Raw genomic sequence first — 27,334 nt, 5'->3', positions numbered from 1 at the left:
CCCATGTTTTCTAAAATCATTGATCGGCATGTGCACAATAGAGTTTATGAATATCTCACTACAGCATTCTCAGTCAGGCTTACGATCATTACACTCTTGTGAAACTGCTCTCTTCAAAATGGTAGAAAGCTTGCGTTTAGCAATTGATGAAGGGGAACTTATTGGAACAGTACTTGTACCGTTAAAAAAGCATTTAACACTGTTAGTCATGATATTTTACTTCAAAAACTTGAAATCTACAAGTTCCAGAAAACTGCTGTTAATTCCTTTAAATCCCACTTGTCCAACAGAAAGCACATGGCTGCTTTCTGTGGTGAAATGCTGCATCCCTTGCTTGTTCAGGGAGGAGTTCCACAGGGCTCCATATTAGGACCTGTACTTTTTATTACGTATTTAAATGTTCTAGCATTGTGTATCAGTCATACAGAAACTTGGCTCGACAACTTTGCAGATGACACCACTCTTATTGTTCAATTTATCAAAAATTGAGCTGCAAAGAGTATGGATGATGTTAAGGGAAGGTGTGGAGCAAATTCTATATTTATAAATGCCAATAAATCCAAATGTATGTTGCTTGGATCCAGACAGCGCTTAAATGCAGGCAACCACAATTCCTTCTCTATATCAATTGATGGAAACAGACTAGTAAAAGCCAGGTCTACTAAACTTTTGGGTATCCACATTGATGAAAACCTAACATGGACTACAAAATGTGGCAAAAATGTATTAAAACTTCTTGGGGATTCTCAGAGGAATACGAAAACTGTTAACCATCTACTGTGGTAAAATTTTTGTCAAATTTTATATCTTACCTTACCTTAATTACTGACCTACAGTACAGGGGAAAAGTACAAATGCCAATTGTGAAAAAATGGTGAATTTACAGAAACGAGCTGCAAGACTTGTATAAAAAAATAACAGTAGTATTGTTTTTCAAAGGTTGAAATGGTTGGCATTTAATGCAAGGATAAACTTCAGAACTGTTTCATTTATCTACAAAACATTAAAGAACCATACTCCCAGTTATCTGTAGCAACTAATTCCCAATAGAGACATCCACAATATTAATGTACGAAAATCAAGTCTTAAGTATCTCCCTCCCAAACCAAGAACTAATCATCTCAGACACAGTTACATCTTTTCGGGCATTTTGTTATGGAATTCACTACCTTTGGGTATAAAAGAAGCTCCCACATTTTCCAGTTTTCAATCTCGTTATCTTAAACACTACACAGATACATTGACTTCTGACTAATGTCTGTATCTTTCCTGTCGCCCAATACTCTATCCTGTAAATAATGTTTCACTGTTAAACTATTTATTTAGTTCTTTACACATTTTAACCACATGTACCTACATTATATTTACATTTGTTTCCATGTATTAATAAGTTTGTCATTCTTATTAGTATGTGTTATGATGAATTATTATTGTGACATGTATTTAGAAGGCCTTAGGGAAGACAGGCTCCAGGGTCAATGTGAATGTAGTGCTTTCAACCATATGACGACGAGGAGTAATAAGGTGTATGTATACATATCACATGTCTTCATGTGGCATGGCGAGTTCATGCCACTAAAGTGCTTCCGCCACTGACGTATCACGCTGAAGACACCAGACATGACACCCACCCAGTCACATTATACCGGCATCGGGTCAACTAGTCCTGTTTCCTTGCTTTGCTATCTGTGCTGAGCGCCAAGCGTTCGTTTTGACGTTTTCCTAGAGCAAAGCCAAGCAAGGAGGCGGAGGAAAACAGAGAGTCGGATGTGTTTATGCATTAATTTGAATGGTGTTTTACGCCGTACTTAAAAATATTTCACTTATACGACGGTGCCCAGCATTATGACGGTAGGAAACCGGGCAGAGCCCAGACGAAACCCACCAAAATTTCGATTTTCTCGTTCGGCCGATCCTTAGCATTCATGAAATAAAATAAAATGAGCGTCAAATACACCAAACACTGCATAGCACACTTTACAATACAAAAACTTATAAAAAAATAATTAATGACAGCGCGATTTGAGGGCATTTTGGTTCGATGTAGGCGACAAACGTGCTCAGCGTGGAGCAGATCGTATGCACATATAGGCCTATAGCTTCGCTAACCACGTTTTTGGAGAAACCATATACATACGATCTGATTTTAATCAGTATTTTTAAAGCAATTTAATACATAAATCATACATTGCACGTGCTTAAAACGCCAACGCAAAACTGGAAATAACTCAAATCGTGGTCACTACGGTAGGCCTACATTGTTCTGCGCTAAAGAATAAGTGAACAAAATTTGAACTAACTGCTACAGCAAAACATAGAAACTGTGGGCCCAGATGTGCTTGAATATTTCACATGTATTTCGATATAATCAGGTTTTGGATAAATGCATGGATAAAGTGGAACAGGCAGTAATTTAAACAGAAGTAGCAGATTTGAGATACGATTTTTTAATACCGTATCAGTATCAATAATAGTAGCATAAAGTATGCTGCGCGGAAGGTAAACAGCAGACACGTGTCAGACCTAAACTGTGTGTGGCCGCGAAAGAGGTGACATGCGCTGAGCGGAACGGCTTGTTTCCGTGGCGGGTGACGACGGTATGATTGAAATGATAGCCTTGCATCATCTGGAAAGACCTCATGTAGGGTAGACCTACATATCTGTAAACAGCTGAGTCGGTCATAACGGGATCGATGTGACAGCGTGGCAGGTCATAGACTGCTGTAAGTCAAACTAACTGAGGCATAACAAGTAAAACTACAGCGGAAGGAGGGAAGTTCAAGTTGACTCTAGTATACATCTAATCGGCGGCGACGTTGGTAAATCTCTTTCTTTTCACGTAAAATTATATGAACTTTCTGCAACAGAATTTCGTCTTTCGCAGTTGAGAGATGCAGATTAGTATATTTCAGTAGAAAACATTTAAATTCTAAAATACAGTTTTGGTTGCATCATATCTTGTTCCTTATGCATAGCCTCTAACATATGCTGTCTGTGCCGTGCGTGTGTTTACCCTGACTATTTTGTAAATACCTATACTCCAAGCCGTGTCACGACGTGAAATATCTTCTAAAAAGCCTTATTTCTAACTTTCAGAAGGTTAATTCTGCTACATTTTAATTGATAGGGAAGGTCTGCCAGCAGCCTGTGGATGGTCGTGGGTTTCCGGCAAGCCATGCCCAGTTTCCTCCCACCCATGTCCAGTTTCCTCCCACCATAATGGTGGCCGCTGTTGTTTAAGTGAAATATCCTTAAGTACAGCATAAAACACCACTCAAATAAATAAATAAATAATTGATATGGTATGGGCACCATGTGACTGAAAAATAAAATGATGGATCGCTGGTTGGTTTGCATTATGCAAGGCATATATTAAAAATATGCTCAACCCACACTGCAGCTTAGTGACTGAGCAGTGGTACAGAAAGCCGGGGGTGGACAGGTGTGGGATGGGTGGTGTTGGTTGTTGCTGGCTGGTACTCCCACACTTTCAGCCTATGTGTCGGGTACTGTGTAAAATTCCAGTCGAATATATAAATAAATAGCGCTATGTAAGTTTATCAGCTAGATATTTTAATCTTGAGATAAGAGATTGGTATCTGAAATTTTGTAATTTGCAAAATCAGGCAGTGTAACTCAACATTTACAGGTATTGAAAAGCATGCATATTAATTAGTCAGATGATCAATGTGGCATTTATGTACATCAAAAGTCATCCACCAGCAAAACTTAATGCTGTATTGACCCTATTTCACCAGCAAGACTCAATGCTGTATTGGCCTTATTTCACCAGCAAAATTCAATGCTGTATTGGCCCTATTTTCAACAAGGCAATGAAGCAGCTTTTTTTTTTTAAGAAGCCATGCCTGCATGTTACCAAGGCTTGTATCATAATGCTGGATAGGAATTACCGAATGTGTGGATGCTAGGAACTGGTAACATGTATAAATAAAACTCTTCAGTGTATGTGTATGTACTGTTTGATTAAATGCTTATTAGCAGCTGAACTTTTTGGCCATAACCCCTTGAAATCGTCAGAATTATTAACACAATGATGCGCCAGTTACAGAGAAAACCGCTAGACCAAATCTGCATACTTACCTATATATCATATGGTAGTTCATGTCCAACATGTGTCACCCTAAGTCGCATGCCAGACATATTGGATTTGTATGAAAACCCTTTACGAATCTTCTTCTCTAGAACCACCCAACCGATTTTCTTCAAATTTGGCACACATGACCATAGTTGGGTGTCAGTTAAAACTTCTTAATATGAATGCTTTCAGTATGTAAATTAGGTTTGGGCTGGCCAATGAAAATAGCGGAAAAGTAGATCAGCTGTAAAAACTGCATAATTGGATTGAACGAAAAAAATTCTCACACTTCCTTGGCTTTATGATTATGAATTTCAAAGAATTTTTCCTGTTTAAGGTGTGGTTTTCACATAGTCGTCCAAAAACTTAACAAAATTTAACATGTAGTCTTTGCGTAAGACTGCATGAAATATGTCACTGCAGTGTGCTGTGGGAATGGTAATGAGCAGTGTATTCTTTTTGTATTTTGTTCTTTAGTTCAAATGAGTATCAAAACTGATGGCAAAAATGCATGTTTAATGTATGTTTAACCTTTCCTTGACATCATGACTTCACAATCGCTGGATGGAATGATGGAGTGAAATTAACCTTGTCATGATAAGTTGTTCTGTTACAGCTGGCAAGTGATATCTGTCAACATTTCATTTGATATTTTTGTCACAGAACAAGAGTTTTGCACTCTCATTAAAGGGGGTCTAACATGAGAATTATAGCCTTTGATTGTCTTGTGTAATAACAAAATGGTTTTGGATTGTTAAGGCTGTGCATTTCACCTTAACATCTATTAATTGTCAATATGCACTCAAAGGATTCATGAAACATCTCTGGTAATTGTGAATGGTCAGTGTTAAGCTAATAGATTGCAGCTATGAAAAAAAAAGTCTTGAACACAGTCACTTTTTATTTTCAGTGCATATGTATGTATTTGCTATCTTGTTCATGTATGCATATGTTTTCTGTTAGCACACGTATCCCATTCTGCTGACTCCACCTTTCATGTAGTGAGTTGTTGTTGAAATTGTTAACAGTCCAAGTCAGTGGCCTTCCTCATTTCCTCAATAGGCTCACAGTTGATAAAGCCTTTACCTTTCCGGGCATTTTTGTTGGGTCATTTTGTTGTTGTTATATACATGTACCTCCAACTGATTATAGGGCAAACGTTTATGTGGTGCATGACCATTAAGGGGTAGGCCTACAGTTGCATATCTTAATTTAAATCAGATTGTTTTAAAGATTTGTTCGAGTGGATGCACATCTACCATGGTCCATCTATATTTAGATTGTGCACTCTGTATGCAGATTCAGTGGAAGATTTTGTACATAGCTAAATGATTACAGGGCATTTGGAAAAAAACGTATGTGACAAGGAATGTTGACTTTCTAAAAACTACATTATAATACGACTGCATTATTTATATGCCCCTCAATGAAGCTGGCGAGAGGAGGGGTATACTGGAATCACCCTGTCTGTCCGTCAAACCTGGTTTTGTCCATGTATCTCTACTGGGCTGATGTTGATGAAACTTTCCGTACATCTTGAACTTCTGGATGCTTAAGTTTAATGGCTATCAGATAATTATTTTCATAATTACCTTCATGTAGGACTTTAGGTAGTAGTGCTTTTCAATGTATTCAGATTTTGTCCATGTATTCAGATTTTGTCCATGTATTCATGTATTCAGATTTTGTCCATGTATTCAGATTTTGTCCATGCAACTTCTCCTCAAGTACTGAACCTATTTCTATGAAACCTAATACAATTACCACTAATTATAATCGGGTAATTATTTTTATAATTATTATTGCCCATATTTTTCATAATTACTCCCATTCAGGTACTGCAATGATGGATTTTCATTTACAAAGATTTTGTCCATGCAACTCCTGTTAACTGAAGTATTGCGACAATCTTTTATATCATTTGAGCATCTACATGCTTAATAATAATGACAGTCTGATTATTATGTTATTTTTCTGGACTCTTTTTTTTTTTGCATTTTATGCAAACTTTGGTGTTGCTAATAGTCATAGACATTTTATCCGGTTTTCATCCAACCTGTTTGATGCCATTTTTGGTTTTGTGAACGTCTTCATCTCAAGAACTAATGAACCAATTGTTTTAAAATGTTACGTTCTTGTAGGCTCACCCTAGGTACATTTAAATTGCAAAAGGTGTTAAAATTACTTTTGAAGGTCACCGTTGGTCAAAACTATGATGTCATAAAAATTTTTGAATTTAGCATAAGCTTGACCTACTCTGATGTATTTCAGGCTGCTGATTTCCATTCTTCACTTAGTTTTTACCTGTGCTATGTAATTTTCATTAAATTAGCACCAAAAGTTTTCAAAACTGTTCGAAAGTTTCTCAGCTACTTAACCTTGATGAAACTAATTACTGGAGTTTTATACTATGGGAACGCATTCAACCGTGCAACAGTGTATTCTTTCTGTCTTTTGTGTTTGGCTCTAAGCAGAAGATCAAAGACACATTTATGCAGGTCTTAGTTCTAGACCTATTATCTGGGACCAATACCTGGAAGTCGAGGGTCAAATACAACATATTCTCTTTCTGTTTTATTGCATTTTTTCTCACTTTCTTCATGTTTTTTATCACTGTTACCAGTACAATGAATAAAGGACCTACAGAGTCTAACCCCAGAAATGTTGTATCCAGCAAGTTTCTTTGAGGCATGTGTCCAACATTTGAGACTTCAAACATTTTTTCCAGAACCTGTAGCCTCGATTGGCTTCAAATTTAGCACATGTAGCAAATTAGGTTTTAGAAGATACGGCAGGAGTGATGACAGGTGAAACAAAAATTTTGAATTTGAAAATTCTGAATATCTCGCCTTTGTTTGTTGTCCTGATCACGAAATTGCTCTTCTTAGTTTTTCTGTGATGCTTAGTATTGTCATGAATGGCGAATGTAAAAGGGCTATATTTGTACAGTATGTGTATATGCTGAAACTTGAGGAACCATGTTAGAAACACAGGACTTGCAGGCCTTCAAAAATTGTTCAAGACAAATCTACTACATTTGCACACGCTAAATTGTGTACTGGCATACAGCGTATCGGTCACTAGGAAAATGCACACTTTCCATTTATGTTGTTACATTACAAAGTTTTTTGAATTTAAGTATACTACCTGATGTAGTTTAACCTTGTGACCACGAAAGTGGTATTATTTTGTTCCTATGATGAATTCTTTGTTATAAGTTTTTCATTTTTTTTCGATATTCACCAGTCAAACCGATAAAAGAATTAAGATAAAATTTAATAATTACAGTGCAGTATAGACTATATTACATATGCTTCCTGATGCAGTTTTGCTGCTTATTGCAACTTTGATCTTCTTTGTATCCCTGTGATGCTTAGTTTGGTTGCAAATGACAATTTGATCTGGTGCACAGTCAAGGAATAAGAAAATGGAGTCGACACACAATGCATGGAATATCCACCGGGACATAGAGTTGCACCCGTCGAACCTCAAATGCGGGTTTTCATGTTACCTTTAGGCCTTTACTATATAGGAATCTGTATAACGTTGATACTAAACAACATACAACACAACCCATATGTCCAAGGTGTGGGTGCTGAGAATTGCTGGTAGGGATATTAACATTGGACTGAGGTTTACAAAGATATTGCCTCACTGAGATCTGGACGATATTAGAAACGTACTGTTTACCATAACTTAAATTTCCTGATATTTATTTTTCATTTCTTTTTTTAATATGTACAAGTTCTAATCCACTGGTCGTTAATTTTTTTTTTTTTAACCATAGGTGGTGATTAGAAAGTAGAAAGGGGGCAGTATAATGAAGAAGTAAAAGCATTAAAATTCGCAAGAAAAGCAAAAATTAATAAAAAAAAAATTTGTACCAAGCATGGTGTGACAAACAAGTGTGTTCAGTCTAATGGATGACTTAATTTGCATAGCGATTTTAATTGGATTGAAAATATTCTGAAAAAGTGCCCAAATGTAGCCCTGGCTATAGGTGAATGAAGTAAAAGGCTGGAACGAAAATAATTTACAGACACTATTGGGTATTAATAAAACAACATATAAAATGATGAATTGCCATTTTAACTGACTGGAATTGATATCCTCATAAAAGGAAGTGACACAGTTTTCATTAGCAATAATCATAGAGATGTGTGAGCATCATCAGTGGATTCCTCAAGGCAATAAAGAGTGAAAATGACGTCATCAAAACTGAAGTGGTGGTATATCCTTTACATATGACTGTAGAAATATGGGATGAAGAGGATTCAATAGGCTAGTGGATGGAATTGTGTGATCTACTTTCCATCATAATGCCGTTAAAATTGCAGATGTATAATTATAGTATGACTTTCCCTACAATGTAGCATTGGCATCACCTTTACAGGCTCTAGGTCAAATACACCTGAATTTGGTGGTCATCAGAGAGAGCGCCATAACCCCATGAACCCACCATTGGCTGCACTTAAGACAAGAGTTTCTGTAGTCAGGTAGACTACCTCTGCCCGACCATTTATTAAAAGCTTTTTGTAGCTGTCAAATCTCAGTTAGCTCTTGGCTACACGTTTATTTGACCTGAATCATCACATTTTGATGGGATGGTAAAATGGTCCAGTACGATTTTGTGGTTATATGACATTGGCATCAAAAATTCAGGGCAGAGTGGTATAAAGGGTTCTGCGGGAAGTCAACTCGACCTTCACCTCAAGCTCACAGCTCCTTCTGATTTGTTCATGACTAATTCAGAAAGTTTGTTGGCAGCTGACAAGATCAGGGCACTGGCTTCTCCCTGTTTTCTCCACCCTTATAAAACCTGAAGTCATTTTAAAGGAAGTATCTAGGTATTCCCCATTACAGCCAAAAAAACATCAATCAAACAATAAATGAACTCCAAGTCAGACTGGTCTCTTGATATTCATCATTGGTGGTTTATTGTAGCTAAACACATTCTTTTTTGTAGGAGTGAACTTTAAAGATGAGTCTGACTCCCAGGCTACGATTGGTCTGTTCTGGGACAACTCATCCAGTCACAAGCCTTGGCTGCACCAGAAGAACAAAATCAACATCAAATTATGGTCCACACAGACCAACAGTGAGCACAGATCATGTCAGACATGTGCACATGTCACCTACACTGGGCCACTATCAACCTGACAGGCAGTTCTTTACCTCATCAACCAAAAAGGGTCCATTCACGTCCAGGAGTGATTTGTCCAAAGCAAAGAGGATTGTCGTCAAACTGGGAAGTGCTGTGATCACTAGGGAAGATGAATGTGGCTTAGCTTTGGGCAGACTGGCTTCCATAGTGGAGCAGGTGGGTCAATGTCAGATAACCTTGACAAGACATTACTTATCACAATTCAGAGAGAATTCTAGGCTTCTGATTGGTGAATGTGCCTTGGATAAACTACCGCATTAGCTAAACAGGAGAAGTTTATAGGCTCGTGCATTGGATCCTTTTTCTGTGTAACAACAGAGTCATGGACACACGTGCCGGACAATGTTCTTGTCAATAACTTTTCTTGCCTTCATTTTCAAAAGAGTTCTAAGGAGTCAGTAGCTAACGACAACAACAACATCAACAGTTTGTAATGTCTTTCTGAGACAATTAAGTTGCACACCCTTACAATTAAATTGAAAATGACTAATTAGCAGTTCATATAAGGCAAGTATTCTCTCTCAGCTCAACCAAGGTCTCAAGCCAGGCACTGTGGACTTCTTGTCCTCAAGTTAGCCCAGCATGATGTGGGTTTCGGTAAAAACTGTCTGTGATAATGCCGAGTGTCTTGGCTGAAGTACCAGTAACGATTAAAGAAATGGTTGGTAACAATAAATCAACTTATCTGACTGATATGTAGATGCCAAATTGATGTTGAATAGTTTTATATCACAATATGTGACCTAATAGTACCATATTTTGATAACCTGTGGTACTTACATGTATGATTACTCAATGATAAGCTTCAACTGTGTTCAGTAAACATGACTCTTGTCAAGATCAGATTAATTAAAAAAAAACAATACATATTTCAACAGAAACCTTGTTTGTAATGATGTATTGGTGTGCAATTTCTGCTTAGTGTCATTTATTACAGATTTCTAATGGTTATGTTGATGTCTGTGGTTACAGGTGTCTGAGCTGCAGAACCAGGGGAAAGACACACTGATGGTGACCAGTGGGGCTGTGGCGTTTGGCAAACAGAAACTTCAACATGAGATCATGATGTCCATGAGTATGAGACAGACCCTGTCCCCCCGGGAAAGCAGCCTCCGGGTAAACACCTACCCTCTTTATAAATTAAGAGTATATACCTTCAATGGCAGAATGATTACTGGGTCACTGACATGAAGCAGACTATAGTAAACCCCCCCAAATTTTGTCAAAGTTGCTTATTTTTGCGGATTTGAGTTTTAATAATCTCAAAAGTGTTTTGGTTTTTTTTTTGTTTGAAAGTTAGAATGATATCAGACAGGAAAACTGTATATTGTAAGTTTCAACACCAGGAGTGGAGACTTGATAACGAAAAAAAGTGACATGTATTTACACCATCTTAGTTTATCACCTTTACATACAGGCTATATAACATGACCTTGCCTCAGTCTGAGACTCCAGCGCAATTCAGTACCATTATAACATTCATTGGAAAGAAGAAAGAATATATGTTTTCTGCTTTTTTCAATGTTTCTGCTGCCATGAAAAGCTGCAGAGACCCTTCACAATCTTGAACGATTTTTCTGCTGCCACGAGAAGCTTCAGAGGCACTTCACAATCTTAGACGCTTTTTCTGCTGCCATGAGAAACTTCAAACTCACTTGACAATCTCAGACAATTTTTCTGCTGCCATGAGAATCTTCAGAGGCACTTGACAATCTTAGACAATTTTTCTGCTGCCATGAGAAACTTCAAACTCACTTGACAATCTTAGACAATTTTTCTGCTGCCATGAGAAGCTTCAGAGGCACTTGACAATCTTAGACAATTTTTCTGCTGCCATGAGAAACTTCAAACTCACTTGACAATCTCAGACAATTTTTCTGCTGCCATGAGAAACTTCAAACTCACTTGACAATCTCAGACAATTTTTCTGCTGCCATGAGAAGGATCAAAGGCACTTGACAATCTTAGACAATTTTTCTGCTGCCATGAGAAGCTTCAAACTCACTTGACAATCTTAGACAATTTTTCTGCTGCCATGAGAAGCTTCAAACTCACTTGACAATCTTAGACAATTTTTCTGCTGCCATGAGAAACTTCAAACTCACTTGACAATCTTAGACAATTTTTCTGCTGCCATGAGAAACTTCAAACTCACTTGACAATCTCAGACAATTTTTCTGCTGCCATGAGAAGGATCAAAGGCACTTGACAATCTTAGACAATTTTCTGCTGCCATGAGAAGCTTCAAACTCACTTGACAATCTTAGACAATTTTTCTGCTGCCATGAGAAGCTTCAAACTCACTTGACAATCTTAGACAATTTTTCTGCTGCCATGAGAAGCTTCAGAGGCACTTGACAATCTTAGACAATTTTTCTGCTGCCATGAGAAACTCCAAACTCACTTGACAATCTTAGACAATTTTTCTGCTGCCATGAGAAACTTCAAACTCACTTGACAATCTTAGACAATTTTTCTGCTGCCATGAGAAACTTCAGAGGCACTTGACAGTCTCAGACAATATTTTCTGCTCCCATGAGAGTCTTCAGTGGGTGACACTAATGGGTCACCTTAATGGGAGAGGGCTAAGTTGTTGATTTCAAGAGGTGAACAATAGAAGAAACATACAACAGATTGACAAGAGAGGGTACATTGTTGACTAAGCAAATAATCAATAGGTGAAACATACACTAGATTGGCAAGAGAAGGTACATTGAAGATTATTCAGATGAACAATGTGTGAAACATACATCTGATAAAGAATAGACATTGACAACTATGGGCAAAGGTGTGAGTCAGGATGACTGGTAGTCACTGTAGGCAGGGAGGGATTAGAAATCCAGTGTGTGGTTTTGACTGGCATATTTCAGTGGCTTTTATCAGTTTTCTTGTAGTGGTGTTGGTATTATTGGTTTTCCTTCTGAGACCATATGAAGTTAAATCTCCACCATATGATTGACTGGTCAAGTGTCAGACCCTTGAAACCAATATAACCACATTACTACAAGAAAGCTAACGGTAGCCATTGAAATACTCCGATCAAAGCCACACATTAAACAAGACATTTGATTTTCTAATTCCCCTTCTCTACAGTGATCGCATCTCAGTAGACAGACCCTAGACTAGCAGCCATCCACTCACACACCTTTATCTATAGTTGATAATGCCCATTGTTTATCTGATGTATGATTCATCTGTTGTGTTTCATCTATTGTTCACTTGCTTAATCAACAATGTAACCTTCTTTTGTCAATATTGTCATTCTGTTGTATGTTTCTTTCGTTGTTCATATGTTGAAATCAACAACTTAATAGGCCTGTCTTATAATAGCAATTGTTCTCACCAGTTGATCATTGTGCTTGGTCACAGTATTAGTACCTACACCGAAATGTTTCTCACTGAATAAATAAAAGCTGTGATCCCTATAAAATATATATCCACAATTCTGACTTTCATTAGAAAGATGTGAAATTCTAAACACATAAAGTAAATTTGTAAACTTGGGTGTTAGAATTTGAGGCTATTTTATCTGCATAAAAATGTATCTAGCCGATAGTTTGTTTCTTTTCATTGTACCATTTTTTCTGCAAGGTAACAACTTCTAGCAACCTATTAACAAGTTCTCGCAAGTTTGCGGTTCAGACCCCAAGCTATCTTTGACCCCTAGCATTATACTTTGCAAACTTGCACCATCTAACCGCAAGCTTGCAAACCTACCTGGAAACTTAAGGTTCATATTGCAAGGTTGCCACTGTTTTTGCAGGTTTGCAAAATTTCCCTGCAAACTAACATCTCATGCATGCATGCTTGCGCATGATACCTACTGCGAGATGTTGTTACCTTGCGCCTCAATCTGCAAGCTTCCTGGCCAGAAATGTTAGCTTGCAACCTCAAGAAAGGAAATATTAGCTTATCACAAGCTAGTGCAAGCTTATCGCCAGATGAAATTTCTGGAAGGGTTTCCATGTTGGATCTGCTTCATATTTTTCTACTGCCGACCAAAGTTATGAGTCGTGAAGGAAATCAGTGACCAAAAGCTTCTTGTGCTTTCGTTTTAGAACTAATGCCTCCTTATAGCATGAATGACCAGGTATATTCTATTCCTGAATATGCTTGTTGTTTTTGATTGTTTTTTTTTTTTTTGGAACAAGAATGTTTGACGCTAATGATTTTCGATGCTTGTGATATACCAATCAACCAAAATTTTTTGACCAACAGCATCATAGTCTGATCAAAATGCAATCTAAATATTTTAATATTTAGAAGCAGTCAGTATGGGAGTTAAACGTAGTGTGCCATTTGTGACTTTACTAGAGGGAGGGGAGGGAGGGTTTGAAGGTATGCCATCTGTGCCTTCACTACAGAGGGGTTCTCAAGGTATGCAATCTGTGCCTTTACTAATTGGGAGAGACGTTGGGAGGGAAGGTCTCAGATTATGCCATCTGTGCCTTTACTACTGGGAGGGGGGTCTCAAGGTATGCCATCTGTGCCTTTACTACAGGGGCTCTGAAGTTATGCCATCTGTGCCTTTACTACAGGGGCTCTGAAGGTATGCCATCTGTGCCTTTACTACAAGGGGTCATCAAGGTGTGCCATCTATGCCTTTACTACTGGGGGTAAGGGGGTGTGAAGGTATGCCATCTGTGCCTTTACTCCAGGGGGTTATCAAGGTATGCCATCTGTGCCTTTACTACTAGGAGGGGGGAGGGGTCTCAAGGTATGTCATCTGTGCCTTTACTACAGGGTGTTCTGAAGGTATGCCATCTGTGCCCTTACTCCCGGGGGTTTTCAAGGTGTGCCATCTATGCCTTTACTACAGTGTACATGCTACAGTCTTATTTTCATTAAAAGAACTATGAAGATTCAATGAAATTGTTGCATATATAAATCAGACTTTTGTGTTTTCCAGTTAAAGCAGGAGTTATGTTCGTGATGCATATTACCTAATGTTTACTACATGTATGTTATCAGGGACCCCCGGCGATAGAGCCTCGGGCCTGTGCAGCAGCAGGGCAGAGCGGATTGATGTCCCTTTATGATGCTATGTTTACACAGTATGGAGTCCGGACAGCTCAGGTGAAGTTTTCAGTATTGACTTTACAGTGCTACACTACATATATAACATACGTGTAACTCGTTATATGTAGTTTGTTACCTGAATGGCTGGAAGTACACATTGTCATATACATGTCTCAAAACTAGAAGCAACAGGCTGTTAAAATGTTGCAATGAGACTATATGTAATTCCAGAGGGCGGACATCAATGATATTGTCTTAAATCAACATAATGTTGAATAAATACTACACAGGATTTAACACCTTTTTTAATGCTAACGATGTTACTGTTTACAGGTGATAATGTCTCATCTCAACAGGTTGCTGCATCCTTAAAGTTTGTAGTTATCTGGCATACATGTATAAATATAATATAATTTTAGTTACATGGTTACTCAGTGATAGGATATATATTTGCATATCCTATCACTGAGTAACCGTGTTCAGAATTTATCCTGCAAAGACCCATAAATTCAGTGCAGAAGACAGATGTATGGGTGAACAGCTTCAGCAATGTTACCATAACATAACCCAACAAAGGGAGATAGCCTACTCACAAGACACATTTGATGTCATCGACAGGCTTCGAGAATGTCTTTACCCCACTTGACCGTTGTTTTCCAATGGAAGGTGGACTATTTTGTCTGGAGCAGGATAAATTGTGGTACATGTGTATGTCCAGTTGTATAGCCTGTTGCTATTTGATGCTATAATTTCTATATGCTGAAAAGAACTTTCATTTCAATGTATATACTTGGTTTCAAAATTCCAGGTCCTAGTCACCAAGCCTGATTTTTACAACGACATGTGCAGAGAAAACCTGCGAGGTACATTGTCAGAGCTGCTGAAACTTAAAATTGTACCCATCGTTAACGCTAACGATGTTGTTGCCCCTCCACCAGAGGTTGATAAAGATTTACAAGGGGTATGTTTTCCATCTTTGCCTATACCTATCATTTTATCTTAAGAATCAACTGTTCAACCAAAATATTGTAACCTGTAAACAGAGATGATATTTCATTAAAAAATATAAATAAATAAAGGAAAAATGCTAAGCCATGATTTCAAACCATTGCCGACAGGTTTTGGGTTCTGTACAAATTTTTGGTGAGAAGTGGGCTTGTTTAGAACACCGTCCTAAGTCCTGCTGTCTTTGAGAGGAACTGAATTTTATGGATTTAAATTTATTATTCCACTGGCATGTGTAAATTTTCTACTTACGCTGCTTAGCTGAAAAAACCTCTTTCAGGCCTGTAGAGAATAAGCAATTTGGATTGTTAAATGTTTTAGCTTCAGGCTAATTTTGACTCCAATATAATCTCTGAAATGCTAATCTTGTTTTTGATTGTATGTTGATTTTATGTATGTGAAATTGTCATAGGGACTGCCAGAACTAGGTTTATGTGTATGGAATTGTCGTAGGGACTGCCAGAACATTGTTTATGTGTATGAAATTGTCATAGGGACTGCCAGAACTAGGTTTATGTGTATGAAATTGTCATAGGGACTGCCAGAACATTGTTTATGTGTATGAAATTGTCATAGGGACTGCCAAAACTAGGTTTATATCTATGAAATTGTCATTGGGACTGCCAGAACGTTGTTTATGTGTATGAAATTGTCGTAGGGACTGCCAGAACATTGTTTATGTGTATGAAATTGTCATAGGGACTGCCAGAACATCGTTTATGTCCATGAAATTGTCATAGGGACTGCGAGAACATTGTTTATGTGTATTAAATTGTTCATAACGTACATTAATGATATTTTATTAAAATGAGTGAGTTTTTCTTTTTTGTCTGCCGTTGTGTTTCTCCCCCCAAAATACCCGTATTTTTATTCGACAAACATACTTATTTTGTCGTAAAAAACGTCAGTACAAATTACATGGATATATCTGTTGATGCATATACAGTAGAAATCTATTAATAGTAGTGAAATGAAATGTGTGCAAGATTTAATATCAATAAATCATATCATCAAAACAGAAAAAACAAATCTCTCCTCTTTTGCAGGTAATCAGTCTGAAGGACAATGACAGTTTGGCTGCTCGCATTGCCGTGGAAATGGAGGCTGATCTTCTGATCATCATGTCTGACGTGAATGGCCTATACACCAAGCCACCCGGAATGGATGGCTCACGCCTCATGCACACCTACTCTCCAGTCACTAACGGGGTAGTGTTTGGTGACAAGTCGCGGGTAGGCACCGGAGGCATGGAGTCAAAGGTACATTTTTAGTGATGGGTAAGCTGATTGAGGTATGAGGTGACTGGGACAGTACTGACTTCCCTAAGTCCCACACCGACATCTCTACGGTATGAAGTGACAGGGCCAGGACTGACTTCCGTAAGTCCCATACCGACATCTCTACGGTATGAGGTGACTGTACCAGTCCTGACTTCCCTAAGTCCCATACTAACATCTCTACAGCATGAGGTGACTGGGCCAGTCCTGACTTCCCTAAGTCCCACACCGACATCTCTACGGTATGAGGTGACTGAGCCAGTCCTGACTTCCCTAAGTCCCATACCAACATCTCTACAGCATCAGGTGACTGGGCCAGTCCTGACTTCCCTAAGTCCCATATCGACATCTCTACAGCATGAGGTGACTGGGCCAGTCCTGACTTCCCTGTTCCTTACCGACATCTCTACAGCATGAGGTGGCTGGGCAGTCCTGACTTCCCTAAGTCCCATACCGACATCTCTACAGTATGCGGTAACTGGGCCAGTACTGACTTCCCTAAGTCAACTACCGACATCTCTTCAGTAATAGGTGACAGGGCCAGTACTGACTTCCCTAAGTCCCATACCAATATCTCTACAGTATGAGGTGACTGGGCCAGTACTGACTTCCCTAAGTCCCATACCAACATCTCTACGGTATGAGGTGACTGGGCCAGTACTGACTTCCCTAAGTCCCATACTGACATCTCTATGGTATGAGGTGACTGGGCCAGTACTGACTTCTCTATGTCCCATACCGACAATTGGTCGGACAAGGACAGTGTTGAAGACTTTATGAGCTTTCGTCAGAGTACTTAAACTTTACATTTATTTATTTATTTATTTGATCGGTGTTTTACGCCGCACTAAAGGATATTTTACCTATGCGATGGCGGCCAGCATTATGGTGGAAGGAAACCGAGCAGAGCCTGGGGGAAACCCATGACCATCCGCAGCCTGCTAGCAAACCTTCCCACATACGGACGGAGACTTAAACTTTACAAATGTACATTGATTTTTTTCCTTAATCAGAGTTTACAGAACGTATTTGAGTTACATGAGATATCATCTTGCTTTGTTTACATGAGCAAAATTAAGGAGGCAGATATCGCTGCTAACAGTACATTGTTGTTTTAGGTACGAGCTGCTGAGTGGGCCATGAAGCACGGGACGTCTGTGGTGATCTGTAACGGGATGGAGGACAACGCTATCCTTAACATCCATCATGGTCGCAAAGTGGGCACATTCTTCACCGATGTCAAAACAACTACAGCATCAGTTGAGGATCAAGCCATGCTGGGTGAAGATTTTCAAGATTTTTTATGGAGTGAAAAGTGTTTTGATTTTCTTCAGCTTTCTGATGTTCTTTCAGATTGTTTCTGGTTATAAAGTTTAATATATACATGTAGAAACAAATATATGTTTTGATGAAAGTTTTGTTATGTGACATGGATAATATGGCAAGATGATGTCTTTATGGCAGTTCCTTTTTTGCACAGTACTTACATTTACGTCTCTGTTTATGTGTTTTTTTGTCTTATTGCTGACCGCAGCCCGTGATGGTGGTCGTGACTTGCAGGCCCTAGACCCTGCCCAAAGAGCAGAGATTATTGACAGACTGGCTAACAGCCTGCTACAGAGAAAAGATGAGATCCTAGCAGCCAATACCAAGGATTTGGAGAATGCCTATGTACAAGGTATCCTTAACTCCACATAGCCATTTCTGACTGAAATTAAAACACCGCAGTGCTTGTTGTATTTTACCTTTTCTATGAACTGTCAGTCTGTGATCTCCCGGCCTCCCTCTGGATAACCTTATTGGAGAGTGTCAGGGGTTTTAAAGAAGACACGGGTAATTTATAGTGTCTTCAAAATCATATTTTAAATTTTGACTTTGACTCAATGGATTTGTAGAATTGATCCATATGCTTCACAGTGCTACTTGTTATATCTTGCAAATGGTCCTGAGATTATGGCATTGATTAAAAGACCATCCAAAAAGACAGGCGTTGTGTATTAGCAGAAGCTGGTCCTTAGACAATTAAGGAAGCAGTCTGTTGTATTGCTGAGGTTCAACGGCTAGGGAAGAGGTTGGTTGACATGTTTGTGTTGAATGACTGTGTCTGGATGAAATAACTGTGTGTACTGCAAAGGGGTGGGAAGTTTGTCAAATACTTCATGAGGTGTGGCTAGATACCTCAAAGCCTCTATCTACATAGAAAAATGGGGCCTCCGTGGCTCAGTTGGTTAGCGCGCTAGCGCAGCATAATGACCCAGGAGTCCCTCACCAATGTTGTCGCTGTGAGTTCAAGTCCAGCTCATGCTGACTTCCTCTCCGGCCGTACGTGGGAAGGTTGCATCCCAGCAACCTGCGGATGATCGTGGGTTTTCCCCGGGCTCTGCTCGGTTTCCACCCACCATAATCCTGGCTGCCGTCGTATAAGTGAAATATTCTTGAGTACGGTGTAAAATACCTATCAAATAAATAAACAAACATAGAATAATGCCCTCAGAATTTACTTGAATAAAACACCTTGCAACCTTGTGAAATGATCAAAGGATTACAGTAGGTGCATAAATTGTATTGATACTTGCTCTTTCTTACGTGAAAAGGTTGAGGAATTAGGGTGCTGAGATTAAAATCACAAAAAGATGACCACTGTTAAGTGCTGGTCTGCGTTATTCACCTGTAGCAGTTCTGATCAAGAGGTGACTGTATGACTTGTATGAAATGTATTTGTCAGGTTTGGATATGAACTTGCTATCACGCCTGAAGCTGACGGAGGCCAAACTGGAGACGCTGGCCGAGGGTTTGAAGCAGATAGCTGTCAGTTCTCACCAGAACGTAGGCCGTGTTTTGCAGCGCACTAAGCTGGCCTCGGGTATGGAACTCTGTCAGGTGACTGTTCCAATTGGCATGCTGTTGGTCATCTTTGAATCCAGGCCGGATTGTCTACCACAGGTATGTGTAGGTCAGAGGAAGATAGAATAAATGTTCTTATTGGCAGATTGATTTATTTTGCTGACATTTTGTGACATGGGATCAAAACTGGGTCAGGTCATGAACTCGCCCTGCCACAAAAAGGCACAATAATATGTACACACAACTAATGACTCCTCGGCGTCACATGACTGAAAAATTATTAAGTGCGATGTTAAAACCCAAGCAATCATTCATTCTTATTTTGCTGATTTCTGTTTATGCTCAGGGCTAAAAATAAGCCTCACCCACAAATCAAAGTTCCAGTTCCAGTTGACTTGAAAATCAAATGACACTTTCTGAATGTTACAGGCTATTCCAGAATATTACAGGCCCTTCCCGAATGTTACAGGCCCTTCCTGAATATTACAGGCCCTTCTTGAATTACAGGCTCTTCCTGAATTACAGGCTCTTCCTGAATTATAGGCCCTTCCTGAATATTACAGGCCCTTCCATATAGAAATAAGCACCATGTGGATAAAAGTTAATATTGCATGTTGCTTTGATATACAGTGTTTTGTTCAAATATGACTGGTTACTGATGACATGAATATGAGCACATGTACTAGAGGATTGTAGCCAAGACATCAGCTGTGAATTTTTAATATTGGGCAAGATGTATGACTGAAAAATTATTAAGTGCGATGTTAAAACCCAAGCAATCATTCATTCTTATTTTGCTGATTTCTGTTTATGCTCAGGGCTAAAAATAAGCCTCACCCACAAATCAAAGTTCCAGTTCCAGTTGACTTGAAAATCAAATGACACTTTCTGAATGTTACAGGCTATTCCAGAATATTACAGGCCCTTCCCGAATGTTACAGGCCCTTCCATGAATATTACAGGCCCTTCTTGAATTACAGGCTCTTCCTGAATTACAGGCTCTTCCTGAATTATAGGCCCTTCCTGAATATTACAGGCCCTTCCATATAGAAATAAGCACCATGTGGATAAAAGTTAATATTGCATGTTGCTTTGATCTACAGTACATAGCACTGTGTTCATAGCACTGTGTTGCCATCTTCTCATTAGTATCGGTTGAATTGTTGAATTGTGTCGGGTTTTATCAGCCCCTATAGGATACAGGCAACACAGCCAATGGGATAGTATGTTTCTTAGAGACATTCTTTTGGAAGCCAACACCTGTTGGTACATGTATATGTATCTTCTCTCCTTTCGTTTTCACTTTGACTGGCATATTGAACATTGAATAAGCTAAAGGCCACTGAACTCCTGCTTTGTTCACCCGCCATACCCTAAATCACCTGAGTTTGTGTAGATTTATTTATTTGATTGGTGTTTTACGCCGTACACAAGAATATTTCACTTATATGACAGTGGCCATCATTAAGGTGGGCGGTTACCGGGGAGTTTGTGTAGATATTTAATACCTAATTCTTCATTTGTTTGATGTTAAATTTAAGCTGGCCCTCTGGACTTTCTTATCCCAACACCCGCCAACTCAATTTCACTCTTCCTGGTTAGGGTGGCAGTGGTTTTTTCAACCTCTGTATACTGTTCTGTAGGTGTTATAAGAGAGTTTCCTTACGCATGATGGTGTTCGACAGTAAGGATATAAAGAAAAAAGCAGGAGTACACTAATCCATGATTTAATCTTTATTGATTTTCCATGTATTCCTTATTTTATTATAGGTAGGTAGTAAGTAAGATAGTACAATGTAAATAGAAAGCGTTCTCACCTTTAGAAGGCTGACATGTCATAATGATGTGAAAAGTTGAAATCAGGCTTGAAAATACTTGATTCATTTCAACAGGGCCTGTGGCCTGGTGCTGAAATAGTGGACCCTTTTTGTGTGATGTACGGGTGTACCTACAGGCACCACATCAAGAAATTGTTAATGTCTTAATGACTATAGTGAAAGGAGTCTCCTGTTGTTAAAGAAAATGATACAGCTGTATCTTTTGCCGCCAAAGCAAGAAGCAGTGTCATGTTTGAGTGGATCAGGGGTGCTGATATTACACAGATTAATGGTTCTGTCCCCGAGAACAAAGTCAATGCTCTCAATTAGGGGTGTAAACAAAGCAAGTATAAAAGGACTATTGTCCACTACCCTATTTCTTCAACCTTTTGACTTGTAAACCTGTAGACTGATAAAATTCTACTTTTTGTGAAGCCCTGAAATTGGCCTTGCTTGGAAGTCTTAACATTTGTTTTAATAATGAGCAGAAGGAACTGTTAGCAACTATTGTAAAAAAAAATGAACATAATCTTAAAGAGTAGCCGAGTCTGCCCAAGCATTAGGAGGCAAAGGATTTGAAAATGGCGGTTTGCAAAGTTCAGATGCTGTCTTATTGGGTTTTAACATCGGTTTTGTTTAAGTTAATTGCGGCATTATGGTGTATATTATTCCCACAGAATGAAATGAGCATGAATTCAGAATTGCTTAAAAACGTGAGAAACATTTTGTTGTCATGTACAGCTTTGACACTTTGAGGACTGCACTGGTAACAGGATTGAGTTCCAGGTTAATGATTGTAATGACTGGAAGCAATCACTGTGGAAGCTAAGCTGGAAACATGGCCAATCCCTCTATCTACTAGCATATGCTATGTTGTTTGACTTTGTATAGTGGTGTAATGACTGGAAGCAATCACTGTGGAAGCTAAGCTGGAAACATGGCCAATCCCTCTATCTACTAGCATATGCTATGTTGTTTGACTTTGTATAGTGGTGTAATGACTGGAAGCAATCACTGTGGAAGCTAAGCTGGAAACATGGCCAATCCCTCTATCTACTAGCTTTGTATAGTGGTGTATAGAGGTTATCAAATGTGATTACAGAAGACTTGCCACAGGCTATCTGCCCCTTAGCCGTTTCTGGTTCAGCAGCAGCTGTAGGTAAATGGGTTGCCAGGTATCTGGTAAAGGCTGTTGGTTTCCATTAGGCACTCTGGTTTCCTCTGGGCAGTCTGGTTTCCTCTAGGCACTCCGGTTTCCTCTAGGTACTGGCTTCTTTCACTCAGCTAAAATGGCCACCAAAGTGTTTATCTGACGATCATGATTACGGCTAAACACCAGTTAAATAGCCAAATAATTTAGTGTTTTTAGACTGAAGAATTTTTAACTTTATATGACAGTTGTCCTGTAATGGGAGCAGAGAATACATCCACTCGTGTTCAAGAATAATTTGCTTCGATTTCTAAGAAGTCTTGGTGTACATTTTTCAAGAGTTTATCTCTTACATGTTTTTCTTCAATGTTATCTATGTTAGTTTATGATTCTCTGAGAATACACCAGCCACATTGTGTCAAATGTAGTTTTTATTGTGACTCATCCAGGTGGCAGCCCTGGCAATTGCCACGGGTAATGGTCTCCTCCTGAAGGGTGGGAAAGAGGCGTCACATAGCAACAAGATGCTGGCCACCCTGGTGCAGGATGCGCTGGAAATCTACGTTCCCAGAACTACTATTGGACTGGTATGATTTTATTAGTATTACACACACCTATCTCAGACCATTACTTTCTTTCAATAGCATTTCATATAAATTATTACCTATACATAAAATATAATTTCATGTAATTTTTCGTACATGAACAGTGCTGCAGATAATTATATTTTCAGAGGGAGCACGGTATTCCCTCCTATCCAAGAGAGGGAGTGCTGGGTACAACAGTACACATATTTTCAAATACTCAACAGTGCACTATATTGAGTTCCCTGCAATACAGTGTGAAGTTGATCAAGTGAAAGAGTGTGCAGAAAATCGAGAAATACATTTATTCATTTATTTATTTGATTGGTGTTTTACGCCGTACTCAAGAATATTTCACTCATACGACGGTGGCTAGCATTATGGTGGGTGGAAACGAGGCAGCGCCCGGGGGAAACCCACAGCCATCTGCAGGTTGCTGGCAAACCTTCCCATGTACAGCCGGTGAGGAGGCCAAAATGAGCTGGATTTGAAGTCACAGAACCGCATTGGTGAGAGGCTCCTGGCTCATTACGCTGCCCTAACGCGCTAACCAACTGAGCCACGGAGGCCCCCCGAAAGACATTCATGCGCAGACACGTATACACGTACAGCGATTCTATCCTTGCTGACATTGGAAATAGGATTTAAAACCTACGGTCTTGGTCACACTTGAATAAATGCACAATACTTGAACTTAAGCTTAGGCTATGCATAGACTGGACTTCCGTATCTCTCCCACCGTCCAGTTAGTGACAATGTGTTATCCCTTTAAAACTGTAAGTATTTTACATCATCATCTAACTAGTGATACATGTTATTTGTAGATAAATAAGAGAGAAGACATTGAAGACTTGTTACAGCTAGAGGGTTACATAGATCTGGTCATCCCTCGTGGCTCCAGCCAGCTGGTGAAGAAGATTCAGCAGGAGAGTAAGGGTATCCCCGTGCTGGGTCACAGTGAGGGGATTTGTCACGTATACGTGGACGAGGATGCTGACCCAGACATGGCTGTCAGAATAGGTCTGTAGCCCTAACTGTGTAGGTTTGTGTGTGGGAAGGTCCGTCACCAATCTGCCTGTGCGGATGGTCGTTGGTTTCTCCCCTGGTCTGCCTAGTTTGCTCCCACCATAATGCTGGCTGCTGTTGTATAAATAAAATATTCTTAAGTATGGCGTAAAAACAACAATCAAAGAAATAAAATAAATAAATTTAAGGTGTATAGTGCCATCTAGATTTCAGCCAGAAGTGTCACGGAATATCCCCCGTGCTTTGTCATGATTTCTCGACGGTAATATCCTTACTCGTTATGTATCTGTAACGTTATTATGATTCATAATTCAGTAACTATGTTTATTATCTATATATTGCAACAATTCATGGAGAGTCAGTACTATTTGGTTTGATAGACTGAAAATGTTGAAAAAATTGTTGTACAGTTAAATTGGGGTTTATTTCAGTGCGTGACTCCAAGTGCGATTATCCAGCTGCTTGTAATGCGATGGAAACCCTCCTGATTCATAAATCTCTGCTGGGGACAGCAGCATTTGATGACATATGTGATACGCTGAGAGATCAAAATGTAAGTCTTCACATGAACAGTTTAGGCAGAGTGTAGAGGATTGCTGAAGCTATGTAAGAATTGAAGAGGACGGTGGTCTGGAGATTTAGTCTGCCTGCCGTGTTTTCCTCCAATTAATACGATTTTTCCACTTGCCTGTTATATATTTGATTCTTGCTACATTTGATAAATTACAATTTACAATTGCTCTGACACACAAGGTGCAGGTTCAAATCCTGCCTTGGAATTTGTATAGATTCTCCCATACCACTACTAATGGTATCTGGTGACAATAAGTGATTGACAGTTTTGTGACAGATTGCCTAATCTAACATTTGTTGAAGATCACTTGCCTTCCGCCAATATGGTGCACTTATCTGTATGTCACACGTGGAAAAGTCTTACTGTAACTTGCCAAAGATTGGCCGTTTTTTTCCCCCAGGCTCATAAGTTTCCTAAACCTAATGAACTAACCACAATAATTATAATGTAAACTTTTTACTGCAGCGTTTACCAAGAGTGAAGTAAATATTTTATCAGTGGACAAAATGTAGATTGATTTTGATGAGATGGATTTATTGGTCTTTGCAAGAGAGAAAAAAATAGGCCTGCTCTGAATTACCTCCCTTTTTCCATGACAACTACTGTCACCTCCTACTTATTTACAAAGTGATTTTTTTTACAATGGGGTGCATTTTAAATAGGTGTCAGAATAAGTTTAAGATCACAAGGGGCAACTATCATCTTTGCAAACGTTGTGTGAAGTGGGACCTCACCTATTGGAGCAAGCAGTATGTAGATTATTTCATGGTGGTGGTAAATATTTTTTAGGCAAGTCAGTGTAAAGCACATGATAAAAGTTCAGGTAGAATTTATACTGTCTGTTGCCAGGATTTGTAAATTATCTTGGAATAGATTTAAATAAAAAGACCATAAGAAACATGCTATTAGCAAATCCCACCGAACCACATCTTACTCCTAAAGACACACCTGTTAACATGAGAGTAAATTTAGGACGGCCCTGTCTAAACTGTAACCATACTGATCTGTCTGTAGGTTCAGATCCACGCTGGCCCTCGCCTTACCCAGCACCTTAAGTTTGGGCCACCCCCGGCCACTAGCATGAGGCGTGAGTACGGGGGTCTGGAGTGTACCATGGAGGTGGTGGAGAGTGTGGAGGAGGCCATTGACCACATCAACTTCCACGGAAGTTCCCACACAGACGCCATCGTCACAGACAACGGTACTGTACACACAAATACGTACATTCCTTGTACACATCGTCAACCTGCGGATGGTTGTGGGTTTCCTCTGGGCTCTGCCCAGTTTTCTCTCACCATAATGATGGCCATCAAATAAATAAATAAATATACACATCGCCTCACCTCATATGCGCACTTAACTCATACTTGAATGCATTGTGTGTGGAATAAAGGCTAACAAAATTTAACATGTTATAAGTAAAGCAGTTATTTTAGTCGAAGGGAACATTGGCAAGGAATGCTGTTCTGTCGGATTGGAAAAGGGATCGTTCTGTAGTTATCTGATTTTGTGCTCTCCAAACCTTTACCTCTTTTGTAACGGGCCCTCTTTGTCCATGATGTTTAAGGTGCTGTATAAAAAGACAGCTAGCCCATGACAGCTGAGGTTATGTCTTTGAGTGCATCTCTAGCTGGGTTGGATATGGCCAATATGCTGGTCAGGTATGCATGGGGACTCATTCCCCCTGAAACCTGTCACCTGAGTACAACTTAAGACACCAATTAAGAAAAATATGAAAAAATCTTGTTTAATCTCAGAGTTATGAAGCAGAAAAGCAGCAAGAAGGTGTAAGCCATACATTTGTAAATTTTACAGTTAAAGGGTATGTGGAATGAGTGTCTCATTTTCTTCCCCACAGTTGTCACAGCGCAAACCTTCATGAGGATTGTGGACAGCGCATGTGTGTTTCATAACGCAAGCACCAGGTTTTCAGATGGCTACAGGTTTGGTCTTGGTAAGTGGGCCATACCCAGATACAAATCACAACTGTTCATTACTTGAATAAGCTAATTCTCTTCCACAGAAATTTCACAAGAGTCGCAGGACTTTACGACTACATGTAGATGAATTAGGCATAACAGATTGTGGGAAGGCCTGTGTCTTTACTTTGTATTTCTCAATTTAAAGCAAATGTTCTCACTAGTTACGTGCAGATATAGGACCCTAAATCATCTGTCTTGAAAGTACTTGATGAATTTTTTCATTGGAATGCTTTTTAAGAAAAGCGTCAACTATCGTCCATGTAAATTGTGGGTGAAGTGACAGGCTTATCCACAATCCCATGGCTTTTGTAAGATTTCCACAAAAGTGTGTTACTGCCCTCCGGTCAGTCAGTTGAATAAGACACGTCTACTTTTGTATTGTCTCCAAAACAGCATGATAGCTTTTACTTGTGGCAGGATTGAACACACAGTTGTTGTAGAAACAAAAAAAAAATTTGATTTCCGTAACTATTATTTCTTATGTACAGCCCAAAACTATGTTGGGATTATGTTGATGGTAGATTTGAAGTGTTGTTTGATAGTCTGACAAATCTGTGGTTCTATTGTAGGAGCTGAGGTAGGCATCAGCACATCCCGCATCCATGCCCGAGGCCCAGTGGGTGTGGAGGGACTGTTAACCACCAAGTGGATTCTTCAGGGGTCAGGCCAAACCGTGGCTGACTTCTCTGAAGGGAGACTCCAGTATGCACACCAGACTCTGCCAGTAGACAAATCCTGACAACGCTCACCACAAAGATTAGTGTTGCCCTCTCTGAGGAAGACTCCAGTGTGCACA

The 27,334-nt window shown here is 39.3% G+C and overlaps 1 protein-coding gene across 1 annotated transcript; it reads left to right on the top strand.

The window, feature by feature from the left end:
- The first annotated feature begins 2,598 nt into the window (after positions 1-2,598).
- Positions 2,599-27,277, top strand: LOC135466278 (delta-1-pyrroline-5-carboxylate synthase-like). The gene is made up of 15 exons (XM_064743691.1): positions 2,599-2,819; positions 9,063-9,416; positions 10,233-10,376; positions 14,232-14,336; positions 15,088-15,240; positions 16,331-16,543; positions 17,680-17,842; positions 18,096-18,239; positions 19,287-19,504; positions 22,822-22,959; positions 23,781-23,976; positions 24,414-24,535; positions 25,571-25,757; positions 26,415-26,510; positions 27,108-27,277. Exons 2-15 carry the CDS (start codon positions 9,078-9,080, stop codon positions 27,275-27,277), a joined length of 2,388 nt encoding a protein of 795 aa, XP_064599761.1. The 5' UTR covers positions 2,599-2,819; positions 9,063-9,077.
- Positions 27,278-27,334: the final 57 nt, after the last annotated feature.

Source organism: Liolophura sinensis, chromosome 6 (assembly GCF_032854445.1).
Source record: "Liolophura sinensis isolate JHLJ2023 chromosome 6, CUHK_Ljap_v2, whole genome shotgun sequence".
Classification (NCBI taxonomy): domain Eukaryota; kingdom Metazoa; phylum Mollusca; class Polyplacophora; order Chitonida; family Chitonidae; genus Liolophura; species Liolophura sinensis.
This window is presented reverse-complemented; position numbering and strand designations above follow the sequence as displayed.